The 14,639-nt window shown below is 32.1% G+C and overlaps 1 protein-coding gene across 1 annotated transcript in view; it reads right to left on the bottom strand.

Annotated features, from left to right (window-relative positions):
- The window catches only part of LOC143235238 (protein-L-isoaspartate O-methyltransferase domain-containing protein 1-like), a 35,506-nt gene that overhangs the window by 19,390 nt on the left and 1,477 nt on the right, over positions 1–14,639 (bottom strand). Inside the window, exons 3-4 of the mRNA XM_076473203.1 lie at positions 11,131–11,405; positions 2,737–2,854 (exon numbers count right to left, since the gene is read on the bottom strand). Of these exons, the coding sequence (XP_076329318.1) occupies positions 2,737–2,854; positions 11,131–11,405 (393 nt within the window). The remainder of the gene's footprint in view (positions 1–2,736; positions 2,855–11,130; positions 11,406–14,639) is intronic.

Below are 14,639 nucleotides of genomic sequence, written 5' to 3'. Positions count from 1 at the left end.
CCAGAATTTCAATCTCGCAGAATACATTAATATTGGTGAGAGTAAACACATGTCTATAGGAGTGGCTAGAGTGGGATGGACCATACACAGAAAGTCAACTGTAGTCAGCTTCCTAAAACCAACAACCTCAAAGGGGTAGGATAAGGATCATACCATCAGTAAGTCAATGATAACACTATGTAACAAAATTTTTACTTTTTTTTGTTCCTGGGCAGAAAGTGTTATTTCCCAATTGCTTATGCCTAAAGTAAATGGAAAAGACCTATTTTTCTCTTCAACCTTTGCTTTTGTGACCTGGGTAATAAAATTTTCAAATTTATCCATTTTCCAGAACATTCCAGGTAGATTCAGTGCTGAGACCTCAATAACTTGATCAGAGAGCTTGGTCTAAGAAAGTCGAATGCTGAGCTTTTGACATTTAAGCTAATGAAGTGGGATTTGTTAGATGATAGTGTGCAAGTCGCAAGTCAGAGGAAGCATCACTGACATTTTTTGAGCTTTTTCACTCGTCAAGATGTGTTCTGCTTCTGCCACAGTGTATCCGGTCTGTGTGAGGCAATTAGAATTGCCTGTAACCTGAAAGAGTGGTGCCTCTTCATTGAGAGCTCATCTAGAAGCCTCAAAGCTGTGCTGCTCCATAATGGGAATAAGTATCCGTCTCTTCCCCTGGCTCATTCAGTGCACCTCAAAGAGAGATACAACAGTGTCAAGACCTTGTTAGAAGCCTTGAAGTATGATGAGTATGGCTGGGAGGTATCAGAGACTTCAAAAATGGTGGCATTCCTGATGGGTCTCCAAGAAGGCTTTACCAAGTTTTCTTATCTTTGCCTTTGGGACACCAGGGACACCACAGTGCATTATAACAGGAAGCACTGGCCACAATGAACCGAGTTCTCTCTGGAGAAGCACAATGTCAAGCCACTAGCAGACCTCCAGAAGGTGTTGTTCCCACCATTGTACATAAAATTGGGTGTTATGAAACAATTTGTTACAGCTCCTAATAAGATGTCTGCAGCCTGGAACAAAACAGTGTCCTTCTCCAGGAGATCCTAACAACAGAGAAACCACATGTGTAAGGAAAGAGCTAAAGAAGCAAAAAATGCTAAAGTGGAGGTAATCAGAGAGATGCTATCCCTGGAAAAGCCTTCGGGATCTTGTTGAATCACTCCGGAAACTGATAAAACAGAATATATCTAAGAAACCTTGTCTCAAAAAGCCATATTAGGTATAGCTGATTCAGCAGAAGAGGCAAAGGACGACACAGCAAATCAAGTGTAGAATAAAGGCTGTCAAAATTCTCACCAACATGAACAGGTTCAGCATGTTCAGAAGGGATAGAGGCAACATCAGGAGAAGCAGGTTGACTCTTAAAACAATTTCATAGTGTATGAGAACCAATAAGTCCATAGATAAATTACCCCCACTTGTAACCTGTGTGTGTGTGCTAGTAGAAGATATTACCTCTGAAGTGGCAACTTGTACTTTGGAATTTACAATAAATAATGAAAACAACCATCTGATGAAAAAAAGTGAAAACTTGTTAATTTTTGCAAAAAAAAAAGATCCGCTTCAAAAATAACATAAAAGAAGGCACTAAGTTGAACAAAAAACACGATAGAAAAGCAAAACTGAAAAAATGTCTTGACATGAGTGCCGCCAAACAAGAAGAGACAGTTCAGTAATATCAATCAGAGGGAACCAAATGCACCAGGAAAGTTGTAGTATGATAATTTACATACGATATGCAGGTGAACCATTTTATTGTAAGGTATGTGGGAGCTGAAGGTTTGTGGCACAAGAAAACCTTTTTACATATACAGCACAGCACTGAATGAGAATTTCTATTTATTTTGGAATTTTCTTAATACAATTCTTATGCTCTTTATTCTTTTAACCCAAAATCAATTTTGGAACAAAATATTATTTTTCACAGGTTTAACATGTTTCTTAATAAAAATTTTAAGATGTTATTTATTACAATTATATTAAAATACATTTCATTTTGTCAATGCCAGTATCCCATCACATAGAACACTCAAACTACAAGCAAACCTATGTATGTTTTAACTCATGTTGTCAGCTGTTTTGAAGATGAAATCATTGAGACAGATATTTATATAAACTTTAAATTTACTGGTTCCAGCTGAAATATTTTAGGAGATAGAATCATAAAATACAGTATTAATTTAAATTTAAACTTACTGTTTTTAATCCAAGTAGTAAGCTTTTCTGGAAATGAAATGACTAAACTCAGGTTTGGTTTATCATATCAATTCTAAACTCATTAGAGTTAACTGGGAAAGTATGTTTTTTTTGGGAAAGACAAAACAAGCATACATATAAACATTAAACTAACCAGTTTTAACTGAATTAGTTATCTCTCTAGGGATGAAACCATAAGACATGACATTATTAAAAATTTTAAACTAGCAAGTTTTAACTGGATTAGTCACCTCTGTAAGAGTTAAACAACAGGACCTGAAATTCACATAAACTTTAAAACTGCCAGTTTTAATTGGATTAGCAACTCAGTTGGGGATTGAATCACAAGACCTGACATTCATATAAATTTTAAAGTAGCCAGTTTTAAATGAATAAGTTACCTATTTAGAGGACAGAACCACAAGACTTAACATTCATATGAACTTTACACTCACTAATTCTACTTTAAGTAGTCACTTCTTTAGAGAATATATCACTAAACCAGACATATTTATATTTATACATTAAGCTTACGAGTGTTAATTGAAGTAGACAAATCTTCGGATGATGGAATAATCAAAGAAGCAAATGAGACTGGTAAAAGTCTTACTGTCTCCCATCTGTTATGGCTCACTCTTCTTATCTGGACTAGCTATAGGAAAATATCAACACATACATTGTGTGCTTATAAGAAAATCCCAGATTAATCTGGAATAAGGACTAAGATAATTTTAAGTTAGGTAATATAAGAAATGCTATGTAAGGTTCAGAATTAAAGTTTAAAACATAATGCATTAAGTAATGTAGGATATACCAGTTTATTATTTAAGTCAGTTGCACATTTGTTTTTAAAGATTATATGCAAAGAAGGATAGCATGAATTTCACACAGGATAACCAAACCCCAGATCAGATCTAGTTTACCATAATTCTGTAGAAAAGAAAGTGAAAAAACAAACTAGAACATTAATGTATTCTTTAACCGAAAATATATTTCCAACAGATACTTGTGGTCAGATGAGTTATTATCCTCTTGAAGTTACATTATTCTGCCTTAGAAATTTGTGTGCCACCAATCTCGCATAGTTCCAACCAAACATGTGGATTTGTTCTACTGCATAATAGCATATTCTGCAGCAAAACCTTCTCCCAGTAGGAGTGCAATATGCCTCCTTCCACAACTGTTCTCTCTACATTCATGAGCTAAACGTCTCATTCTTTGACAAGGCAATCAATGAAAGTGTACCAGAAAGTGTGGAGAAGGATATGAATGTAGATGTATGTGAATAATTACAAGGATGAGCTGAATAGGTACATGATGGTATATATGTTAGTATGGCCAGTAATGCCTTCTGGAATCACTCTTGCCCCATTTCTAATCATAGAAAGACTATGTGTTTTAGCTTTCACATCTCAATTAGCAGGAAGTTGGTAAGAGGTGAAATTCTTCCATGCACTACTTGAAGGAGATGGGATAGGGAAGACCCAGAGCATGCACCCAAATTCTGGTGTACCTGGATAGGTTGGGGGTGGTTCATATTACAATCTGAAAACATCTCAGCCTCAATTTCCCAACATAGAGGGACTTTTTGCTTTAGCTCCCTACTTTCAGATCCCAATCAATGAGGATTCCCCATGGTCCACTACCTCAGCAACTGGACGTTAACATTGTTCAATAATAAAAATGTATTTCCAATAGATACTTATCTCTCTCACTCAAAGCCATCTCAATCTTGATTTGCCTTCTAAATATTGCTAAAATTTTTAACAGAACACCGGTTTATAATAACCCTTCATTTTTGGACCATTGCAGCAAAGTCTGTTGATCATGTGACTATCCTCCATCACTCATACTGCACCTTACGTAGTCACCTTTTTACAGAATATACAAGGTGTTCGGAAAGTCACTGTGCAGTTTTGTAATCATATGTCTATTCAGTCTATTTCAAGCCAGCAACTGATAGCGGTGTTTAGAATCAAAATAAGAAGTATCCAAGCCTGTATTGATGCCAATAGGGGACACTTTCAACATTGTTTATAATTGTCATTCATATTTACCTCCTGTATTCTATATTGAAACATGTCTGTTAATAAATATATAAGTGCCCAGTAACTTTCTGAACACTCTGTATTACTAAATCAGACATATTTGCATTGATACATCAAAGTGGGTGATAGAAGGTAAGTATCTATCAGAAATAAATTTTCATTGTCAGAAAATGTTAACTTTCAAAACAGTATTACCTCCACTCATCCAAAGCTAGAATCCCACAATGCAAAGGTGGAGAAGTCAGTGAGGGTGCAAAAGTAATCAAATAAGTGAAGAACAACTTCCATGAAGGAACATGTGTGCCATAATTACAAAAGTAGGTCGGTAGGAATGAACAAAAACCCCTATCTGCTTTACTCATGAAGTTCATGAGTGATAGTCCTTTATATATGACACAGTGATAATAATATATATAAATATATACAGACTGCTGAAAAAGTGGGCACTGGTTTTACATAAACACCCCATCTCCACAGTTAACATTATAGAAGTATACAGATTTGTTGTTACAGTATAAAATGCAGTATATCTGACAAGGTGGGATCCTGAAATGTGGACAGATGCATGTGAAATCAACAGAGGAAGAAGGTAATATCCACTGAAAGAAGACACAGCAAAATTGTGCAGAGAAAGAACTATAAATGTGTTGGGAGTTGAACACAATACCAAAGTTTTGAGCAGCTAAAGATTTGGTTAGATGATGAATTTGGTGTGAGAAACTATTATGTAAATGGCTACCTGTCAAGAACATGTCAAAATATGCCATACAAATTGACAAACCCAACCAATAAGCATAACAGATTAAAGATTACAGGAAACAAAAGAATATAATGTAACAATTAGATATAAATAGAAACCATGAAATGGAGTAGGTATGAACCAAGAAACATAGCAGGAAATGAACAAGACACATTATAAAAGGAGGAACTAGACAGAAGCATTATCTACATTGTGTACATATTATGGAATAATTAACTACAACTAAATAGTACATATCAAATTTAAAGGTTTGAAAGTAATGAACTATGATAAAATATTACCATCAAGTAATGAATTATGGCTAAACATATTATATGTGTTTTACATGAAGAAGCAATGAATTAGAAATAAACATTAACATCTAGATATAACTGTTAACATTAAGCAACCACTTCTACACATCAGCTGAAGCAACTGAGAATAGTAGACATTTCATATAATTGCTCAATAATTAAACAAAAATTAAGAAAAACAGTAAAGAATGATTTTGGTCTTCATATCCACCCAAGGAAGAAGACATACAAAAATTGTCTAGTTCTAGTTTAAAACAGAAAAAATACAGTTAATCAACTAGTTAGAGAAAAACTAATGCTCATAGCCATCACAGCAATGCTTAGTATAAGGAAAAAGCCCAGTATAAGTAAATCACGAGTTTGACTATGATGAACCAATGGCACTAACTTCATAGTGCAGTGGAAGCTGAGAAAAAGTTGGGGTTAACTACTCTGGTCGGGACTCTTGAGGTAGTATCCCTAACAGATTGTGGTGTAGTAATCTAAGTTAGAAGGCTACCAATTACTTGAAAGTTTTCAATTTTGTTTGTGGGAAGTACAATGAGTTGTAGAAATTAACCAATGGAGTGTGAGAACTACTTGTATATAGCTACCCACACTACTTGAAAATTCATAAGGATACTGAGAAAATATCATTTCAAAATTCATGTTTGGAACTAAAAATCAGTTGTTCTCCCTACGAGAGTTAAGTTCAGTTAAGAAGTTATTCACAGTTCAGTTCTCTGGGAGAGAAAGCAAGTAATAAGTCCAAGATACTGAAGATATTCAATATTTAAAGAAACCAGTTTGCCACTCCAACTTTGATGTAAGTCACAAATGCTATTTCTCTGTCAATCAATGTAACTAAGAGACTAAATGTATAATATAACTTGTAACCTATGTCTGAGTATACCTTTAGTAATACAGTGCTTGAACAGTGATTTAAGAATAATGGAGGAACCATTGGAAATTGTTGAGAAATTAACTGAGTTAAGTCAACAATGAATGTAAGTGTTGTACTTGCCTCTTAAAAAAGTGTTATTACAGATTGATGTTTAATGTAGTCTCCATCTCTAAGTTATTCTCCACTCTAACTGTAACATCCACTTGCAACTGTATCCTCATTTAAATAAATAAGTGTATTGGTGGTGAAAGTTGAAGATCCAAACTAGCCTAAACACCTGTTTGTCTATACAAAAAAGATTGATGAACCATGACCAAACATAATAATCTAAGTGGTATATGGTAGTACAGAGTAATTAATATGTTTAAAGACTATCCTCTGTGGGTACATGTAAAGGAGTAACAATTAATGGCAAAACATTAACTTTAATGAGTGATATGTTGAGTACTACTAAATAATTTTAAAACAATATCTTCTATGTGAACATGTTAAGAAGTGAGAACTAAAACCAAACCTTGATAAGGATGGGTACATGGCAAAGAATAATTAACCAAGATTATGCATTATCGTCCATGTATACATGTAAAGAAGTAAAGAACTTGATGTACACATTACCATTTATGTGGACACCATAAAGACTACTGAGGTATATCAAAACATTATCTTCTATGTGAACAGACACATCAGAGTAAGAACTGGAAGTAAAGATAAATATAGATTAGTACATAGTAAGGAATAATTAACCAAGACTAAGGATTAGTTTATATTTGTATAAGTGAAGAAGTAATGAACTAGATCTAGACATTGTCTAAGTAGACATGTTAAAGAATAAAGAAATAGAAACAAACATCAATAGTTATGTAGATATGGCAAGACAAGTATTTCAGACTAAGCATTATTTACAAAATACACATTTGAATGAGTAATGAATAAGATGTAAATATTACCATCTCTTTGGACACATTAAGAAGTAATAAACCAGAATAAAATAGCAATGACCAAATATTACATGCAAAAGAGCAACTGACTGTTGGTAAATATTAATGTCTATGTTCACATGGTAAGGAGTACATGAGTATGACCAATTATCGATGGTTATACCTACATATGAGAGTGATGAATGAACTATGACTAAACATAATATACTAAATGGCATATGTTAAAGAGTAAGTACCTATGGTTACACTTTACAGTCTAAGTTTTACAAGTTAAAGAGCAACAGTTCAGTTCTAAATAACATATCATATGTGGATATATTAAAAAGTAATAAACAATGTCTAAACATTGAGTCCTGTGAGTTACATTGTCATGAAGAATAGACTATAAACTGCTAAATGTGTTATCTGACAAGGCAGAAGGATGAGGCATAAAACAGCAACAGGAAACAAACCTACAGTAAATTCTGGGTCTGCCACTAACAGGAGCAACAAGAAGTGAAACAACAGGTCAAAGGAATACATAATGTGGCAAAAGCCAAGTGATGTTCTAGTACTGAATAGAAAAATCACTCTATTTCATCCTCCTCAACATATGCTTCAAAACCTGGGAAAAAAATGTGTGGCAGTAACATGGAACCTACCACATATTTGATGATGCTATGTGATTCTTCTCCTTACTGAATTTGTAAACTCAAGCAGCACCTTTTGAAATGAATGATGGGTGTCATGACATCAACAGGAAAAGAACCTCCCAAATTGTTTGTAACTGTGGCATCACATAAGCAGAAAATTAATCCACATTAATCTGTGAATTCATACTGAAAAGTTTAAAATACAAAGCACAGTTGTTGAAGCACTTCAACAAATCTTAACAAAAATAAATATGCCTTGACATGCCTGTGCTGAGGAAAACGATGATTTTTGCACAAACATGTAGAAGAAGCAATTGACATTGAGATACACCACATTCCTATTGATGGAGAGTTTTGTTGCATGATACATTATCACACAGTAGCGTAAAATTCACAGGTTTTGCAGGAATGGTAGATGGGAGTTTCAAAAGGCTGGTATCATGCAAATCTCCAAAACAAAATAGCTCGACTTCAAGAAGAAAATAGATAATCTATGCATATAGTTTGGCCACTTTATCAGAAACATAAAATTACAAAAGAAATAGTCAACATCAGGTCACAAATCATAGGATTAGTCATTACGTAATGTGCCCTGATGTTTTCAGGTACTGGTGAAAGTAAGGCACAAATTGTGTTGGAGGTACACCATCTATTCAGTTTAACCTCAGCATTGGTGGTTTCACATGATTAACAGAAAAGAAAGAGATGTGAGCCCACATCATTTCACACCCCTACCATCTTTCTCTGTCCACTTCTAGCTGCAGACAGGAAGGAAGAGTTGTTTTACAGATACAGGTTTTGTTCTCTTTAGCTTATTTTCTTTTCAATAAAGAAGGGTAAAAATGTGATATTCTTAGTTAATATGATTATCTGCAGAGCATAGAATAAAGGCCTTCAAAATCTTTGGGTTATATTCAAAAACAGTAAAATGAAAAACAGCAAATTTTAAAATTTGCAAAAGATAGGGCAAGGCTCCAGTAAAGACAACTCTATTCTTAGAATAGGGTGATTACTTTATGAATGTAATTGCCATTGGCACCTTAATTGAGTTTAATGGAACAATTGATAAGTTATTCATTAAATAACAGGTAGATTTAAAATCATTATTTTTAATTAGTAAAAACAGGCTTGAAGAACCAAGTGGTCTCTTGTTATCAATATGTAAGGTTAGTTTTGTTTTATTAGTATTTTGCAATGCTGTAGTTTTGGTTTGGTTTATTTTGAATTTTGTGCAAAGCTACTTGAGGGCTATCTGCAATAGCCATCCCTACTTTATCAGTGTAAGACTAGAGGGAAGGCAGCTAGTCATCACCACCAACTCTTGGGCTACTCTTTTACCAACAAATAATGGGATTGATCATCACTTTATAACAACCCTTTGGCTGAAAGGGTGAGTATGTTTTGTTTGATGGAGATTTGAACCCTCGATCCTTGAATTACAAGTCGAGTGCCTTCACCACTTGGCCATGCATGGCCCAATGCTGTAGTAGCCACTGCTATTAATTATCCATATATATGTATAATAAGGTCAAGCATCCTTGGCCACAACTACATTACAATCTCATTTGCAGAAAACACTAAAATAGATCCTCACATTAAAGATTAAGCCATTTTACAAATTCATCACAGTATCTTTTCTTAAGTATTTCGCTAATATGTTATGTTATTCAAAATGTTTATTAATATGTCTATTTCCATTACCTGTATTGTAACTCTAAATATATATAGACAATAGTAAAGTAACCATTTCTTATTATCATTTTAAAAAGTTTTCTTACTGTAAACTACTTTACTGCAAAGAAAATAAAATATATATGCTCAAATTACATATATGTTTTGTATTTTATTTATTTAGTTTATTTTTAATTTATGGTTACTTTCAGGTAATTAGTAGAACATGTGGTAGTTATCATGCCTGAATAAGAAAAAAAACTAATGAAAGAGAATGGAAATTAAACAAAAGACTAACAACATGGAAAAACTTTTGAAGATGAAAATTTTCTATATCTTGTTTACTTCTGTTTCAAAGGCTAAACAAAGATGCATACACAAACTCTCATAATGTATTCACAGTTAAATTTATTTAAACAAAAGAAGAAAGCTAGTAATGTAATATGAGGTTCTTAAGTAACTAAAAAACAGATGAAAGTTAACAATATAAATTAGCCTAGGCTTAGTCAAAAATTTGATGATTCTAAAAATAGATGAATTATCTCAAATAAAAACAATCCCAAGTAACCCTTAATATAATTCACACCTGATAATAAAAGTTATCTACTGCTCTCAAAGTAAATATGATCTAACAGTAGTGCTTAAACCTGGTAACTAAAATAAATAAACCATTTATTGCCAAATATGGTTGGACAGTATAAGTTAGCCCTAACTTTAAAAAAATTGATGCAATATTACAATAAAACACAGCTCTATATATATGTAAAAAATGGCTGGTATGGGTGAGAAAATTATATGTAGAGGAGTGAAACGTTGTTCGTTCCTCTACGTAGAATTTTCTCAACCCATACCAGCCATTTTTACATATATATTTTTCTCTACAAGTGGGCTTTCTTGTCATCACAGAAAACACAGCCCTATCTTTACAAATAAATGCAATCTGAAAATACCAAATTGACTTGAACCTTCCAAGTATGAGATCTTACAATGCTATTAGTCCCAATTTTTGTATTGATGGTGTGTAACAATACCAGTATGTCCTAACCTTTAAAATATACAAGGTATTTAATTTCACTACTTTTACATTTTACTTAATCACAAATACTTTAATGGTATTTTAAAATATTTTGCTTGCAGTACTGCAAGCTCAGTCTATAAATATAAATAAATAATAAAGATAATAAGGAAAAAATATGAGATATCTTTAAATAAAGTTAATAAATTGGTAAAATTGTATAATCGATTCATCATTGGACCCATTAATTGATTATTCTTACACAAGACTTAGAAAGCTGGAATAACCAAAAATGATAATAATTGGAAACATTAATTTTAATTTGTTGATTATTTACATGAGTTGTAACACTGAAAGATTATACCAAACAACTCTAATTTATCAAAAATAATATTTTGTTAACTTTGATAAGTGAGATAATAGAAATCAGTAATAATTGGAAATACTAGTTTTGAATTAGGTGATTATTTTTATAACATTAATCAAAGTAATTAATCCTCAGATGTATTTTATTGTGTAGATTAATCAAAAGAATGATCCAGCTCTTTAAACTTATGCAGAATGTTAGATTAAAAAAATGTTTACTACATAACCATCATGAAAAATCAAATGCCTTCCTTGTTTAAAAACTTTATACATGTATTCCCATGTTTAAAATCAATAAAAATTATGATGAACTAAATAATACCTGGTCATTCAAGGGCATTACTAGAATACCACCAACTTTAAGAAGATTTTTGGTGTGGTTTTCATATTCTGTTGGACAGGAAGCTCCACAGTACACTCTGTCATATTTACACACATCAGCAGACAGTTGTAAACAGTTACCTAACACAAAGTGTGGTTCACACAGTTCAAACTCATCCAAGGCCAGAGAATTCTGCTTAAATTTTTGAAGTCTCTTCTTGGCATACTCCAGAACATCCTCATGAATTTCAATTCCATGGTTGACACCATAGGGACCTACAACAAAACAGTTTCATAAAATATACTCCAGATACTTTTTAAAATGATATAATTTTTAAAATTATGAACAGCATTGACCTTTGGTTGTTTTCATATAATATTTTCTAAAACTCTCTAACAAACTGTTGACAGGATGCATTTTTATCTTCTTGTACATTGTTTCACAATAAATATGTCAAGCTGAATATCACATATCAAGAACAATCTTAATGTCTTAGTACTTCCTGTATGCTTAATCTAAGTGCTTCTGCCCAATATGATGAATATACAAAATGTAACAAGAGAAACTTATCAAGTGACTATCCTTCACATAACTGTAACTCAAGAGTACACACAAAAACTGCAAGTAAAACATATTGCATGTACACATTATCCACTTGTTTACTGGATTTAATTTCTCATTAAACAAGTTAACTGAAGAATGTTTGAAATTAATAGATGGGCACACTGTCTTGAAGGCCATAGATTTTTTGATCTTCAAATTTGTTCCATTGGAAACTGAAATGGAAATACTAAGTGTTTTTTAATAGGAATATCACACTCACTTTGGACATACAAGTTGTTATACAGAACAGCTGGTAAGTGTTTATTATCTGTTTAATGCAAACATCAAGTAGTGAAGCCAATGTCCTGTAGCTCTTTATTATCAAATGTAATACAGGAGTTTATGTTCTTCCTTTTCAAAAGTCATCATACTCTTAGTAACCATATCAAATTTGAAAAAGAAAATCCTCATGATAAAAACACTACTAAAAGGTCAAATCTTCAAAAATTTCTCCTGAATTTAAAGAAATATAATATTTTCCTTCTGATGCTCTTTTTAGAATGACAGTGGGCCCAATGTTTCTTACACTGGGATTTCTCTATCTTTCAATAATTATTAATGTGTTACATTTTCTGACAATTTTAAAACAGTTTTACAAAACCTGATTGTATTGGCCAATTTTGCTAGTGTATATATATTTATCAACATTCCTCTTCTTGAGACTGCTGGTCTGATTTATCAAACTCATGATACCATACAGGGCATTAAGAAAATATCTTTAAGGAATTTGTGAAATGTCATAATAAAGAATCACATTTTATCTTTATTAATGAGATTTATAAACAGATGGATGGTGTTCCTATGGGTTCTAGCATATGCTCTAGTTTAGCTAAGTTATTCTTGTGTCACCATTCTTGTGTTAAAAAGACTATTCTTCTAAGTTTAATCCTTTCATTATGCTACAGTATATGATACTTTTGTTATATTTCAAAAGCAAAATTAAACTTGTGTTTCTCAAACACATAAATAAACAGCATGTTAACATAAATTTTAAAGTTTAAACTGTATTCAAACTTTATTTTAATATCACTATCCAACACAGAAGGCTGATTTTGACATTAGATGTTGTTAAAAGAAGGCAAATGTAAATTGAGTTGTATACCAACTTTGGAAGCTTTATGCTCAAAGTGATCAAGACCTATTTTGATTTAAATATTAACATCTAGCATCATCCACCTTACTATCAACTTGTCTTCATTTCTAGTACAATTCTTCATGATCAGATAATGATTATTTTTTTTACTCTTTCAATTAAAAAAAACATTTATGGCAAAATCTCATAGTTCTTTCTATTACAAGAAAATGAATCACACTGTTTTTTCTGGCTTACTTACACAAACTTATTTTTTGAAATGATTGTTCAGTATTTGCAACAGATGATCTTCAGACATGGTAGATGCAATAGTAATGGGAAAGTTCAAGAGAGGGCTTGACTAGTACTTTGGAATTCAGGTTTGAATATAAAGGAATGAATGAAACAGTCACAATCCTATACTGTCACTCAAATGTAAGAGACAAACTTGTTAAACTTCTCAGAAGAGCTTATTCACATATCATTATTAAATAATATTCAGTAATTCTTTTAGACTTTGTCATCTTTTTTCAATTAAGATACAATTCATTAAGTAATAAAAGTCACTAACAACTTATAAATACATCTATTCTTTATTTCTAGAGGCTACATTATGTGTTCCATATAACAACACCAAGGACATACAAGCTACACCGATATGACCTACTTCATATAACACCAAAGATATACTACCTGACATCATCTGCTCTGTATAACAACTCCAAGGATACACTATCCCATACTGGCATATCCATATAACAATTTTTTACCCCTTTCACCCACAAGTGTGATATTTCCATTCAAAAACAACATTTTAACATTCTCTATTCAATTCTAGGGAAAAAAGCTTGGATATAGAATCTCTTGCCATCAAGACAACTTATCAAATTTTTCATGTCATCATCACTACAACTGAAACAAAAACTGGATAACTTGATAAATTATTTTTTGTATAATATGCAAAATGCTATTAAAATACTAATCAAAGTTATTGACTTATTACAAGTGCATATGTTCTAAATAGATTATAATAGGTAAAGCTAAACTCTTGATGTTTTCACAATTAAAAGAAAATAAAAACACAAAACATTTTTGTGCATTCACCATTATTATATCCTGCAATAAATACTATTGAAATTATGATCAAAAAACATTTAAAGTGAGAGCACACAACTACTGAAATAGCACATTCTAATCTTTTTGAGAAAAAAAATGGAAAGAAATTTATTTAATTATCTATACTGACTGCCAGGTCAAATTGCAGTTTCTAAGTACACAGCTGGTTGTAATAAGAGTTAATGTTAATTATTTTTTCAAAATCAACAATGATGGAAAAAATTATTCACCTTAAATTACAGATGACCTTTAGAATAGCAAATACTCAAAAGAAAAACATGTTTATGCAGTTTCTTCTAAATGTTAAACATAAGTAATGGTGAAGGTTCTTTTGTTGTTGTTAAGAGATGAATTGTTACAATATCCAGAAGTCAAAACAATCCTCATCCTCAAGTTTACAGTAGTCAATATACAAATATGCTTGTTTCACAAACTATTAAGCTCAGATGTCTTTAGGATGATCAGTTGAGCATTAATAAAATGAACCACGATGATTGAAAATCTGTCCTGATTGAAGATCTTACTACCAACTGAGACATAAGGACTTGAAACCTAAACATATGAACATCTATTCAGACTATCACAGTATTCTGCACTTAAAGCACGGGTTATCCAAAAATTTGATTGCCAGTGTAACATTGAGAAAATAACATTGCTTGTTTCTTGTAAATTACTTAAATAATGACTCTGAGAATCTTCAGTTTTATACTAATTTTGA

Source organism: Tachypleus tridentatus, chromosome 12, assembly GCF_004210375.1.
Source record: "Tachypleus tridentatus isolate NWPU-2018 chromosome 12, ASM421037v1, whole genome shotgun sequence".
In the NCBI taxonomy this organism is placed as follows: Eukaryota; Metazoa; Arthropoda; class Merostomata; order Xiphosura; family Limulidae; genus Tachypleus; species Tachypleus tridentatus.
This window is presented reverse-complemented; position numbering and strand designations above follow the sequence as displayed.